Genomic DNA, 15198 nt, shown 5'->3' with positions numbered 1-15198 from the left:
TTTGAGTTAAAATCTGGTTCTGTTGAGCTGTGGGCAAATTGCTTGATGTTTTGTTAGTGTGAGTGTGTATGTGTGTGTACATGTGTGTTTGTGTATATGTGAGCATATGTGTACATGCAGATGTTCTTGCATGTGGAAGCCAGAGGACAGCCTCAGTGCTAGTTCCTCAGGTGTTGTGCATGCTTTGTTGTTGACACTCACTGTCATGGGATTCAAGTGAGCTAGGTTGACTGCTATCGAGTGCCGGGATCCGCTTGTCTCCACCTCCCCACTCCTGTTACAGATATGCTCACGAGTGCACATAATCCCTAGCTTTTAAAAACATGGGTTTGGGGATCAAACCCAGGTCCTTCTGCTTGTAGGTCAAGCACTTTTCTTCTTATCCAACTAAGCTATCTTCTTAGCCTCTCTCGGCGGAGTGCTCTCCAAGAGCCACACACCCCTCCCTCAACAAGATCTCAATATGTAGCCCAGGCTGTCCTTAAAACTGTGACCTTCCTGTCCCAGAATCCTGAGTACTAAGACTATAGGCATTTATCACTCAACCCAACTAAATTGCCAATTTTTCTTAGCTTCAAGTTCCTCATCTATTAAAAGGAAGTTGTAATACCTAATTTAAGTGGTTGTCATCAGGCTCAAGGAAAGCCTTCTTTACTTGATATACATTTGATAAATGTGAGTACATATATATGTATATGTATATATATATATATATATATATATATAGAATATGTATATTCAATAACTGAGTGCCCCTCTGTTTCCTCCCATCCACCACTCTGACTTGTCTTATTGTTAAATTTCTCTGTCTATAGTTTCCTGACCAGCCCTAAGATTACATTTCCCAGTGTTTTCATGACTAAGGGCCACAGTGCCTATTTCATCCCTCCCTTTTTTACCTTTGGGGCTAGGAGGCAGATTCTGAAGGCCGAATTACATAGTTTGATGTGTCTTCTCGCTAAGCTATCTCTGGATGTCCCTATTCCCACAACATTGCCTAAGGCCCAGGCCTTATCCTTTTAATCTGCCAGAATGGCCTCACTCAAAACCCTTCTCCCACAGGTTCATCCTCACTCTAGCCCATTGCTCTGTGACCACCAGGTACCTTCTCTGACACCCGCTGTGGTTTCCCTTTCTGACAATGTAAATTCCTCACAGTCTGGAATGCAGCTTGCCCCATTAGCTTAGTCCCCTTGCCTCCCTAAAGCACCGTAATAGCTAGTCCTCCCTGACCCTGTTCCCCATTCATGATAACTAAGGGGAAAAACACTTAAGAAGCTGAATACTACAGTTCTTGGTATAGTGACAGTAGCATAGGCAGAGACAGTCAGCACAGACCAGCTCTAGAACCCAGGAGCCAAAAACCCTGGGAAGAAGGAAGCACACAGAGCAAGACTGGGAGCATGCTAGTCCTTACTCAAAGTAGTGCCGCCTTGTTTTAAAGAACCTAGAGAGTGCAGATAAAGTGGAGAATCCCTGAGCTCCCCTCTGAGCTGTTTTCATCTCTCTCTCTCAAACCTTTTGTTGATCTAGCCTTTGCAGTTTCCACATTATACAATCAAATTATGGCCTGCTTTATCCGCCCATCCTACTTTGCCCAGGTTGAGGAGAATTCTTTATGAGCAGTTTCAGGACCACCTGCTCTCCCACATGGACTGCAATGGGGCGTGTCCATTGTCCCTCGACTCCTGCCACCATTGCTGGTCTTTTATTACCTCTGTAATAATACTGAGTAGTAATACTCAGTAGTAATACTGAGGCAAACAGTTTCACAGTGAGCCTTTTCCCTAAATTTCTGAGTATTTTTTTTTTCCAGGATGAGCTCAGTTTATTTCTTTTTTTTTTATTTTTATTTTTATTTTTTTAATATTAGTTACAGTTTGTTAACTTTGTATCCCTGCTATATCCCACTCCCTCTTTCCCTCCCAGTCCCACCCTCCCTCCCTCCCTCATCTCCTCCCTGCCCCTTTCCAAGTCCACTGATAAGGGAGAACCTCCTCCCCCTCCATCTGATACTGGTTTGCCAGGTGTCTTCAGGACTGACTGCAAAGTCCTCCTCTGAGTATTTTTATAAGACACAAATGCATAGCTTAAAATATTGAGGCAGAGCTGGGTGCAGTAGCGCATGTCTGTTTCTCCAGCACTTAGGAAGTAGAGGCGGACAGATCTCTGTGAGTTTGCGGCCAGCCCAGTCGACAAAGCAAGTCTAGGACAGCCAGGGATACACAGAGAAATCCTATCTTGAAAAACAAAACAACAACAACAACAACAAAAAATGGAGGCAGAAGATACAAACATTTCTGAGACCGTAGGTGTTTTGTATGCTTTTTAATGGACAAAATCATTGCACTGCCTCAGCTAAAGAGAAATAAGTGAGGACAAAGGGCAAAGGGTTGTAGCTGTTGTAATCGATCTGCTGCATAGTGGGTTATTTTGCTTTGACTGGGGGAAGTTTCTTTTTGACACAGACTCTCAGTAGGTAGCCCAGGATGGTCCTTCTACCTCAGCATCCCAAGTGGTAGAACCAAAGGCAGGTACAACCACACCTATCTATTTTAACTTTTTGTTTGTTTGTTTTTTAGCATGTATTAATTACACAAAATAATGGGTTCATTTTGAATTTTTATACACATATATATTGTACTCTGATCATAGTCATCCCCATTACTGTGTCCTGTCTCCACTGCCATTGCCCTTCCAAAATAGAAGCACTCCTACTTTCATGTCACTCTTTTTCAGTCTAGATTCCACAGCTGAGACAAAGTATATTTACCTCTCTAGGTCTGGCTTATTTCACTTAATATCAATTTCCCTTTGTTGTACTTTTTTCCATTTTCCATGTATGTGTATACACCTGTTTGGGTAGGTATATGTGTACATGTGGAAGTTTGGGACTCATCCTCAGTTGCTTTTGCACTTTTTTCTTTGAGGCCATGTCTCTTATCAAACCCAGTGCTCACTCACATGGCTAGTCTTTCAAGACAGCTTGCTCTGGAGGTCCTAATCTCTACCCCTAAGAATGAGAATTACAGGCATCTATGTGGGTTCTAGGATCCAACCTTAACCCCAGCCCCAACCCCAACCCCAACGCTAACCCTAGCCCTAACCCCAACCCCAAACCTAATCCTAACCCTAACCCCACCCCTAATCCTAACCCTAATACTGAACCCTAACCCTAATCCTAACCCTAATCCTCATACTGAAGCAAAAGGTGCTTTAACGACTGGACGATCTCCCCAGCTCTCATTCTTCTTATTGCTGACTAAATGTCCATGTGTATGTGCTTTGTTTCCTCTATTCATTTTTCTTGATGGGCATCCAGGTTGGGTCTGTGGAACTGTGGTGAAGACTGCTTTGCTACAGATGTCTGTGTAGGGCTGACCTTGACTCCTTTAGGCACACGTCCAGGGGTGGTAGAACTGGATCATAGCATAGTGATATTTTCTTTCTTTTTCTTTTTGTCTTGAGGAGCCTTCACACTAATTCCATAGTAGCTGAACTAAATTATTTTTTTACTTAAATGAAATAGAGGCCTGGTTAGAGCCAAGGTATACTCTGTAGGAAAAGCATGCCTTTGACTCCAGTGAAGTTCCTGGCTTTGTAGTGGTAAAGAAGGATTTGTTTCTGGTTTGAATGTTCATCTGGGTCAGTAAAAGGACAGACCATTCCCAAGAGTGTGCTTTACTCTGGGAGAGAGAGAGAAAAAAAAATGTCCATTATCTAATGGTGCAGATCATTGGCTGTGTCAACAACCCTACAGGAAAAAATCATAATAATGTATCCTCCTAGCATGTAGTTAGTGCAGTTAAATTTTCCCTGGTGATTTAAAAGCCCAGGAAATTTGTAAAGATAGTAATTGGCTCCACATTTGGAAATGCTAAAGCTCCCTGAACCCTGGCCTCCAGCAAGATGGAGAGTAAATCTGCCTGAGCTCCAGGAGCTTCTTCACTCACCTGTGCTCTCCTTGCCAGAGTCCTGAAAGAGACCAGGGTTCACCAGGCTTCTGTCTTTATCTTCACTAATGGGGTCTCCAAGTCAACATGTTCCTAGCCAAATTTTGAACTTCCTTCTTTCCCAGCAGTGTAATATTTACCTAACTGGTTGTGAAATCAAAATCTTGATTTTTGTCACCATATTCATCAGCACATCTTGTTGATTCCACTTCTAAAACACTGCCATTTAGATCTCAAAGTGTCTCTTTCTCTCCATCTTGCTTAACTGTCCTCTAGTCCCCATTCCTATTTCCTCAGCCTCAATAACAGCCCTGTGTAGGCTCCCATTTCTTTCCTCATCCTGCAGACAGCACAGTAGCTAGCCAGACTAGTCTTCCCAAATAGAACTGTGGTGTCGTCATCCACCCATTTCTTAGAGCACATCAGGAGCCGTTCTTTATAGTTAAAGCAAAGGTCAAAGAGTCCAATATAGCTAAGAATGTTATGCTTATTTTGCCTGGCCTTTCTTTCCCAGTGTCACCACCCGCTGTGGTCCTTGTATTTGTTGGACTGAGCTTCACTATCCATCCTTCAGTTTCTGTAGCGCCTGCCCAGGACCTGTATACATGCTGTGACTTCTGCCTGAGACAACTCTTTGCTCCCCTCACCTGTGATCTAGTCACCCCTCCTTCCCACAGCCCTATTCTGTCTAGGTCAGCTGATTTGCTTTAGTAGAAACATGGTAAGTTATATTTTGACCCCCACGAAGGTTCAAATAACTCTCTTCAATTCGAACTTCTACATATACCTGGACACTCCTTAGAATAGAGGGCTGATTGCTCTCTGCTCCTGTGATAGACGACAGGCTCCACAAAGGTGACTCCTCATTCCTGCAGTGCTCCTGTGTCCTCCACCAGCTCAGAGGCAGGCACAAAAAGTGCTTCATGCCCAATGCATAAGATGATCCTGGTGACAGTTTCTGTTGATGGCAGAGTTCTTGTGAGGTGTGGGCTCTTCCTACAGCGAGAGGCTGAAATTCTCCACAACACATTGGCTGAAGGGAGTTGATCTGTTTGATTTCTCCACTCCATTGAGGCAAAACTCACTTGTTTCTCTTTTCTGCATTTGTTTAGCTGAAGCTTGCTTTTACTCTGGACCACGAGACTGGATTGCCTCAAGGATGTCATGTCTATGAGTACCGAGACAGCAACAAGTAAGTCACTCACTTGAGGGGAAGCATCAGCCAAGCATGCTGAGTAGCTGTGGCAGGTTTTCTGACTCAGGCTTCTCTTACAGGCGTGTTCAGACTTTTTGCTGCTATGTAAGAACATGTCTGGCACACACACAAAATATTCCCCCACAAAGTCTCTTTTGCCCTTAAATATAAATAGAAAGGAACTTGTATAGGGTTGGGGCAGTGACTCAAAGCACTTACTGTGCAAGTATGAGGACCTGAGTGTAAAACCTTAGAACCCACCTAAAGCCAAGTTCAATAGTGCAAGCCCATAGAACCCCAGTATTTCTATGCGGAGATGGGAGGAAGAGAGAAGAGAATCCTCGAAGCTCACAGGTCAGCTGGTCTGGTATACAAAGAGCCCCTGTGTCAAACAAGATGAACGGTGAGAACCAACATTGACGTTGTTCTCTGATCTCGTCATTTGCTCCACGGCACACACTCATGGACATTTACATACATGAATGTATACACACAGCCCACACATCTATACAACTTATACACATGCATGAAAATAAAACATGTAAGACAGATGGCGATGAGTGAGAAGCATATTTGAAAACAAACCTTCCTTTTCAGGCTCTACCCTCCTCCCCACCTCACCCACTGCTAATCCCTTGCCTGCTTCTCTGATGCAGGTGTGACTTTGGCCTTTATTCTGGCTCTTTGGCCACTGCCTCCATACTTACTGCTTTGTAGTGATCATGTGGCTTTTGTAGTTGGGAGGTGTCTGGGGTACACAGATGGGAAGCGGTAGCCCTACAAGAGGTGGCCCCTGGTATAACTTTAAAGTACCTCTTCTTTTCTTCAAAGACCCTGACTCCCTTAGTGAGACAGGGACAGTGGTAGTGAGTGAGGTGGAGGGAATATGTCTTGATGATCATGATCATGATGATCGTGATGATCATGATGATCATGATGATGATAACAACTCACGTTGGCTACCTACTCTGCACTCCTAGACTCCTGGGGACTAGCATGTGCCATTTCTACTTAACCCTCCTCACAGCCTGAAGAGTGTGCTTTTATCACCATGCACTGCAGAAGCTGAGGCCTAAGGAACTCTGTCAGCTCATCCAAGTAATTTTTGTACACAGTCAACTTTAACATATTCACACTGGGAAAACACTAGGTGGAAGACAGTTGTTACTACTCTGGGAAACCATACTCAGCAACCAGTAGGCCCAGCCTGGTCTTGAGAAACAATGCATTCTCATGTCATTAGGTAACAAGCCAAACTATATAATCTTACCCAGTTGAAGGAATAGGCACCTGCCAGCAGGGCCACACACTGCCTCCCAGAAGTAAAGACCATGTCTTCCTTAAGTACATACTGCTGAGATCTGAATAGAAGGTAGTTTAGCATGTACCCTTGTGACCACATCTGCACTCAGGTTGCCTTCTGAGTGTCATAGCAATGTCTTTATCTTTAGGTAGATGCTGTAGTTGCTGTTGGATCACACCAGTTTCCACCACATGAATCATAGGAAAGGTTAGCTAGCCACTCTCATCCTCAAGAGTCTCTATTTCCACTCTGGGATGGTGCCATATTGAGAAGGCACTTCCAATGCTTCTAAAAGCCATTGTGTCAGAAGTACCATCTTGGTTTCTTATTATGTTTGGGTCAGGAACAAAGTCAATCTGGGATTCTCTGAAGACAAGGACAAGATGGGAGAGCTGAGCAGATTCCTGGGTGGCTGGGCAAACTTTCTTTGGGATTAAGACATGTAACCCATAAACAGGGCAGCATATCATTCTGCTTCCCTCTTGATCTGCTTCCCACATTGATCTCCATGCCTTGCTGCCTACTAATTGTCAGTAGATAACAGCCCTGGCATACAGGCTGTAGCAGCACGAAGTCTGTTAGTTAAACCCAATTTTGACCCAACTCTCTCCTCTCTGAAAAGGCAGTTGCAGAGTTCTTATTTAGTACAAGAGGAGTACTAGCCCTCTTTCCTTCAAGTTCTTGTCTTAGAGGTACCATGTCCAATGGATGACAGTTTAGGTTGTCTGAATATGAGAAGTTAGCCAAGCTCTGCATCCTGATGTGACCCGAGTCCTCAACAGAATATTATTAGGGGTTGTATGTGTAAGTCAGCCTTGGTGCCCTGAAAAGCTTGTCAGAGAAAGCAGCTATGGAGGAAATCATACAGGAGTCATGGCCTAGAAAGTATAGCCACCAAATGCTTCAATACCCCTTTCTGACACTTATTTGCCTTTAGTCCATCTTGGGGTCCAGTATCAGTTTTCTCTGTTTGTTTGTTTGTTTGTTTTGCTTCTTTTATAGGCATGTGGGTGCTTTGTGCAGTTGCTGATCATACATCACCATCCTTGAATGCAGGATGCCCATAGCATCCTACCCACATCCCAGCCAAATTATCCGTCTATGGCTAGCTTATTCTCTCAATGCCAGTCTGGGTAAGGATCCAGAGTTGTAGATAGCAAGGTAATGATCAGGAAAGATGCTGACAGGTGTAGTTTTGGTGGCCTCAGTTGCTTGTGATGTTTTCTGAAGAAATAAGACTCTTCACGGTGTGTGAATTGTGAGGTGAGGCATGGAGGAACCCACGAACCTGACAGCGACTCCCACTCTTCCCAGGGGTCCACCCTGTTTGTGTTCACCTTTTCATTTTTATTATCTAGAATTCCCAAGTCCAAATATGAAATAGCAACTGTTAGGAAGTGAAGATATTGAGAGCCTTGGCCCTCAGGAGTCCATATTTTTCCATCTGTATGGCATCCCTTCCTGCTGTCCCATTCTGGTGGGCAGAAGAGAGACACCACTAAACATCTTATGTTGTGAGCACATTTAAGTAATGGTGGTGATAGGGTATACTGTGGACCCTCTGTTAGGGTCTCTTAGTCCTAGGAAATATGTTCATTCCAATGTGGCCACTTTACTCCCTTTTCACTTCTTCCATCTGTCAAGTCAATTTAAGGCCTTTAACCATCATTTTTATCAAGCTTTTCGGGACCACCCAGAGTGCCTTCCCATTCCCTGCCATCGTTTCCATGGTGATAAATCTTGCATTTCAAGAAAACTTCCTCAAATCAATTCTTACTCATCCAGTCTTGTTTCCTGGTCCTTTATACAGCTTTTCAACCTTGAAGCTTCTGCTCTGGTGCACAGCCTCTTGTCCCTAGGCTACTCGGCACACCCTCAGTGCACTGTAGTGGCATTTACTCCTGGCATGCATGAGGAGAGAGGCCTGGGCACATCTTCATCCTCCTATAAATGGCCCTACTGTCTGATCTAGGGAAGGACAGACTTTCAGAGGCCTGTGGCTCTCACACTTGGCCTTCAACTGCTTGTCAGGACCTCCATTTATAGGTAGTCCTCTGCAGAACCAGTCTTGTCTTTCAGCCACCAGCCAGCTTCACAGGCCTGGACACTGCACCTTCCAGAACTTTCAAGGCCTCTGGATAAACCTCTTCTAGGTCATCCCTGATATATTTCTTTGAATCAGTACAACAACTGTTTGTCCCATAGACCCTATCCATGCTCATATACCACTTAGTGGCCTTTTTGTCCACTATTTACAGGTAATAAATAACTCCATCCCTTTACCACCACCACCACCCCTTTTTTTTAAAGACATTATCTACTAGATAGCCCAAGCTGACCTTAAACTCATTCAACCTCAGCTTCCTAAGTGCTAGAATTACAGATATAATCCCCTACTCTATTGCTCTGCTTGTCTCTCAGAACAACTCTAATCCTGTCTGGGTGGGCTCACATCTGCCAGGAAGCAGAAGCCAGGAGAGGTTTAATGTGCCACCTATAACAATAGGAAAAACAAGCAGGAGACTGGCAGGGCAGCCATAGGCCTCTATACAAGCCTGGCCACTTAGAAGGAATAGGGCAATAGAGGGGATGGGTAGGGACTCCCAGTTTGCACTTACTTTTGAGTCACTTCAACCAGTCTATGGGAAGCCCCAGGGTTAATACCTTTGGAGGCAACTTCCCTTCTTCAGGCCCTGGCCTGGGCCTGAGCTTCACACACAAGGGTAGTTACAAGGGGTAACTACTAGAAATAACGTAAGACATGGCAGCAGGAAGAGGGCTTCATGACAGATGCAGCATCGGAATGAGCAGCCATTTCTGTGGCCATCAGTAGTCCATGCTCCATGGCAGGAGATCCAAGTGTACCTTCTCTGTGTACCACCCTTGGGGAGGAAAACAAGGGATTCTGGACAGAGTCCCATGTTTAATTAGTTCATCCTTCCCTCTGCCTGGTTCTTCTCCTCTTCCTTCCCCCTGAAGAAGCAGATGGAATGTTTCCCAGCAGCCCCTGGCAATTCAAACCAGCATCAGCACTTCCTAGCACTTTTGAAATGGCACTTTCTGTCTGTGCTGGAAGCTGTTGCCAGTTCTACAACTAACTGCAGTGTTACCTAAGAGCCATTCATGACAGAGGGTGAGCCCCCCAGGCCTCCTGCAAACTCAGATGCTGCCAGGTCAGAATAAAGAATGACTTTCTTGTTCCTTGTAAAGCCTCAGGTTAGGAGAAAGGAGAGCTGAATCAATCCAGAGATAGGAAGGGCTTGCAGAGCTGGAGGCAGCACAGCCATAGAAGAGCCAGAAGTGACCTCATGGGAACAGCTGCAGCTGGAACATGCATGTGGGAGTCAGCCACTCAGTGCTGCAGGTGTGGGCTTCTATGACCCCTCACAGCAGGTGGAGCTTGGTATCTCCATGGCGCCAACACAACTCTTTTTTTCAGGGTTGAACTTTGGGGTGGTGTCTCCCCACTGCTTACCACACAGAGGGTATCCTTGTCTCTTCTTTCTTTTGCTACCTACCATGAGATGATGGTAACAGCAACCAGGATATGTTGGGTGCCAAAATACAGTGTTTTGTTCTGCTTGCTTTCCCTAACAGAAGATGAGAAATCATGAATGCTACTTCACAGAAAGGGAAACCTATGATCTGAGAGATGCCCGGACCAAGGTCAAGTTGTGTTTAAGAAGCAAAGCAAGCAGACAAGCTTCTCCTAGAGTGCTGCTTCCTCTGTGAGGTGTGCAGCAGGCATGGGCCCAGCCTGTGGGTTCATAGAGAACTGATGCCAAGTTGCCTGGGCATCTGGGACGGCAGGACTAGGATAGCTACTTACTACATCAGAGTTTATAGTACCTTCATGTATTGTTTGCAGTCCCTTTGGGATTGCATTCATGTAATCTGTGTACAGATGACCAGGATATTTATCAGCAGGCCTTGGTAGGAGAACCAGGAGAGACCGGGCTGAAGAGATAAAGCCCTGAAGTTTCTTAGCAGAGGTTTCTCATACTGCCAAGCTGGTACTTGGCCCTTCAGCTACTGCTCCCCTTCTCAAGCCAGAACTGTCCAAAGCCAGGAAACACAAAAACCAGAAAAACAGGCTGGTTGTGCTAGCTAGCCACATCAGTGCGTATACATGGACAGCGGTCTGTGTTCCAACATGCAGTGTGAAGCAGGAATTCCACTGTTGTCTTCTATGGTGCATACTAGAAAATAAATTTGTACAATAAACTTGCTTTGTACAACTTACTTTGAAACCATGATATGCACAGAGAAAAGGCCCTAAGCATGTAGTTCAAAGCAATTTTCTTAGTATTTGTTCTAGTGCTGTGAAAAGACATCATGACTAAGTCAACTCTTAAAAAGAAAGCATTTTACTGGGGGCTTGATTACAGTTTCAGAAGGTTAGTCCATTGTCATCATGGCATAGTGGGGAGCATGGTAGCATATAGGCAGGCATGGCATAAGAGTCGTAGCTGAGACCTACATCTTGATCCAAGGGCAGAGGCAAGGGGGGGAGAGAGACAGAGACAGAGAGATTCTGGTCCTGGTATAGACTTTTGAAACCTCAAAATCCATACCCAGTGACACACCAACACTTACAAGGCCATAGCTCTTCATCTTTCCAAACAGTTCACCAACTGGGGACTAAGCATGCAAATATATGAGACCCTCTTTCAAAAAGACAAAAATAGGAAGAAAAGGAAAATAAACACCCTTATGTCAGGAAATAAACTGTTAGAACACCCTCCACTTCACTTTCTACCCATCCTCCACATTCAGAGCTTTCCTCACTCCTCAAATATATAGAATCATTCAATAAGTCTTAAATTTCCTCTGAGCATTAATGAGAATTCATCTTTATTGTTTTATATGGTCATGCCCCATTCATTTTCATTGCTACAAAACTTTCCCTTGAAAAGCTGAAGATACAGCTCAGTAATAGAGCACTTGCCTGGCATGCACAAGGCATGTTTGATCCCTAACTGCATAAAATAAAATAGCTTGAGAAACTATGAGAGATTTTCTTAGAAAAGACATTTATCAATTTTTGAGAATTTCATATATTTTGATCATATTTACCCCCAATTCCTTTTTCTAACTGCTCCCAGATCCATCCCACCTCCCTACTTCCCCCAACTTCTTGACCTTCCTGTTGTCATTGTCTCCTTCTCCTCCTCCTCCTCAACTTCCTCTTCTTCTCCTTCTTCATCCTTTTCTTCCTCCTCCTTCTCCTTCTCCTCCTCTTCCTCCTCCTTTGTTTTCATCTTTGTCTTCTTTTTCACACATTGACTCTAACTTGTGGTGTCCATCTACTTCTGGGTGTGAGTCGACTTACCAGGAGCCATACCCCTAAATAAAAGTGATTCTTTTCTCTCCTATGAGCTGTCACCTGCTCATAGGTCCTCAGCTGGGTATGGAGGCTCATAAGCTTCTCCCCATGCCATGCTAGAATGTTGCCTGGGCTTGCTCTTGTGCAGGTAACCATGCTGCTGTGAGATCATAAGTACAGCAGTCCTGTCATGCCCAAAAGACACTGTTTCATTCCAGACCTCCCTGACCTTTAGCTCTTTCTGAGATAGTACTTGAGCTTTGGATATGTGTGTGATATGGCTGAGTACTGACCACCATCCATGGCACACAAAAAAATACTTCCCTGGTGAGCTCTGATTGCTGCACTAATCTATGGGTAGAAAGATACAAATTTAGAGGGCATTTTGATTATGTCCTTTTAGTAAAATAATAACAGTAGGTCTCCCGCTGGGTTCAGTGAGCTCCCCAGCCATCGGTTCTTGGCCAGATTTACAGTACCGGGCATGTGTTTCCTCCTGTGGAATGGGCCTTAAATCCAACCAGTTGCAATTGGCTACCCCATAACATTTGTGCCACTGCTGCACCTATGGCCATAGCTTACCTTGCTGATCCTTATTGTAGTTCACAGGGCTCACAGCTGAGTAGTATTACTGAAGACTTTCCCCACAGCAGCCTGAGGAGCAACTTCCAGTACTAAAGTTAGACAGCGGGAGGAAGCTTCTTAGTCAATACTACCTTGATTTCTCCGTGTCCTGTGACCTGTGTGTGTGGTGTATTGTGCAATAGGGTCTAACCATCAAGTTCTGGTAGGCAACCAAACTATGAAAGGTTTTTAAAGCCAAGTAAAATGTAGTCCCAGCATTTAAGAGGTAGAGGCAGGAGGATCAAGATTTCAAGATCACCCTTGGCTACATAGTGAATTTGAAGGCATCTTTAGCTACTTAAACCTTTGTCTCAAAAAGAAAAAGAAAAAAAGATTATCTACCCTGCATTAACCTAATCAGTGTTTTGGTTAGTTTTGCCTTGAAGTTATTACAGATAATTCTGTTTATATATGCCTTCTGGTACACATGCATATATCCTGTTCGAATGTAGACCTATGAATAAAACTGCTAATCCTATATAATTGCATTTAGCAAGGTGTGAGAGTTCAGGCCTTTTCAAATTTCCTTCCTGATTTTTTGGGTTTTCCTTTGGTGTGTTTTTCTGCCTACTCAGGATATGATGGATTCTTTGTTGGCTGTACATATTGCACGTATCAGCCTAGAGTTGGGCAGTAATGACTAGAAAACAGGAGCAAAGATGCTCAGCCCCCCCCCCCCCAGTTCTTTACATGGGGGAGTAAAAGTTAACAACACCAGTTTCTGTTCCTAGTCTCTGGCCAGCAGGGAATCCCTAAAGCTTTGATTCCATTGGTTGTCATTTTGCTCCAAGGCTACAAGGAAGTATGATTCCAGACTCAGTGACCAGGGCTTTTCAGATAGGGGATAGCCACAGACAGAATTATTAAACTCTTCTTCTCTGGTTTCTTATTGGCAGTGTCTCTTAGGGAATTAACTTTATGGCTGCTCTTCCAGCCCTTTCCATGGTTATATAGACACTTATTTCCTGTTGGTGTCACTGTACTTAACTCCTACTCCTTAGATTACGACAGTGCATAAATCAGGGATCAGTAGAACCCATCAGGAGAGTTCAGTTCAGGGCCTCCTTAACATTCCAAGAGATAGTTAAGAAGTTCCTAATGAATATACTACATGAACACGTTAAGACAACAAACAAACAAAAGTGTGCTTTGACAGGTAAGTGGGGTTCAGGGAGACCTGCAGGCCCGCAGAGCCCAGGGCATTTGATGTTTCTGGATTCAATGATTGAACACTGAGGGTGCAACCCCCAAGCTCCCTAAGTTGCCCTAGAAGAGAGTAACTAACCCAGCCTACCAGTTTGTTTGGCATTTGCTGCTTTCTCCAGTGGGCCCTTCCTCCAAATTTGCTATGACCCTCTCATCTGCCCCCATCCCACCTTTCTCTGATACCTACTGCCAAGATGGTCAAGGATCTCAAGCTCAAAGGAATCCTCCATGTCTGCTTGTGTACAACCCTAGAGGGCTGTAAGTTGCTCACCATGGCCTCCTAGATGAGCTACACACTACCAGGCTCAGGACTCTTAGGCCATTCTGTCTCCTGCTGTTGGTACCAGGTGGTGTCCAAAGCAACCGAGGTCTGTCTTGTTGGCCAGGTGCCTAGACTGCAGACAGGATCTACAGCACTTTGCATTCTCAGCTGCCCTGTTTGAAGTTTATGAGGCCTAGGCAGATGCACAGAATCTCTCTGCACTCACGGAAACAGAGAAATGAAGAGCACAGAGACCAAAACCTAGCAGTCCATAGAGACTGCTGAGAAGAGCCCGCCATGGCCCTGAGAACTTTCTCAGTTCTTCCCACACTCCTTTCTTTGCAACCTAAATAACTACTTAAGGATGACCCGAGAGATTTTCCCATAGGACAGAACTTTAAGATACGTAGAACTCTTCCAACTAAAGATTTCTCAGCTTTCACGAACACCTTATAAAAAGTATGCTCTTGGTTGGCACAGGATGGCATTAAGTGACCCTTGAGTAAAATTGCCTTTGCTTAACTCTGCCACTCTCCTTAACTGCAGTTCTTCACTTTCTGTGGAGCCTCTTGGACTATACTGATCCAGTGTGAATCCTCAGTCATTTCCTCTCCAGATGCTTTGTAGCACGTGGTGACATGCTCATACAGCAATGAGGCAAGGGTTGTGGTCATGAGCATTTTTTTTTTTTTTTTTTTGTCTCTAAATATATACTGGTCCCAGCCATAGTTTTTTTTTTTTTTCTTTTTTTCTCAATTTCCTGGCCTGCTTCCTTTGCTTTCTCTGGGCACCCATGCATGCATACATCTGTGCCTCAGAAGCACTTCAGAGCCAACCTCTAGAAGCACATAGTCATCAAGTAGCTTTTAAACCCAAAGAGGCTGACTCCTTTCTAAGACATCAAAAAGTTCTGGAAGAGGCTGTGATCATTAGGCCTGTCCCTCGTTGATGAACAGGCCACAGCACTGCTGTGCAGTAGATCGTGAGCCATAGCCTCTGTGTACCAGCATGCTGGCCCAGATAGTAGGCACATTCAGAAAGTGAGAGTGGCAAGCAAGTATGTCTGCTCTAAACACCCTCCCCAGGCACCAGTGGCCTGTGACACCCACAAGTTAGCTCTACAGGAAGCAGGCCGCAGAACTGCAGGTTGGGTCTGAGCCTGAAGAAGGTGCCCATGGCCATCATCTCTGACAGCTACCTGGCAGGTGACCAGGACATGCTTGGCTCACTCGGCTTTTGGCTGTGCTTTCCATAGGGAAGTGTTTCTGATCTGTCGCCACTGCTACTCCCCTGTTCTCTGTGGCTTTTTCTTGGTGGCTGGGCAGGAAG

General features: G+C 44.7%; 1 protein-coding gene across 4 annotated transcripts in view; it reads left to right on the top strand.

Annotated features, from left to right (window-relative positions):
• Nucleotides 1-15198, top strand: part of Dis3l2 (DIS3 like 3'-5' exoribonuclease 2) — a 320053-nt gene that overhangs the window by 283600 nt on the left and 21255 nt on the right. For all 4 annotated transcript variants that reach the window (XM_055616630.1, XM_055616632.1, XM_055616629.1 and 1 more), the window contains one exon: nt 5066-5145. In XM_055616630.1, the coding sequence (XP_055472605.1) occupies nt 5066-5145 (80 nt within the window). The remainder of the gene's footprint in view (nt 1-5065; nt 5146-15198) is intronic.

This window comes from Psammomys obesus, unplaced genomic scaffold, assembly GCF_907164565.1.
Source record: "Psammomys obesus unplaced genomic scaffold, mPsaObe1.curated_primary_1811, whole genome shotgun sequence".
In the NCBI taxonomy this organism is placed as follows: Eukaryota; Metazoa; Chordata; class Mammalia; order Rodentia; family Muridae; genus Psammomys; species Psammomys obesus.
This window is presented reverse-complemented; position numbering and strand designations above follow the sequence as displayed.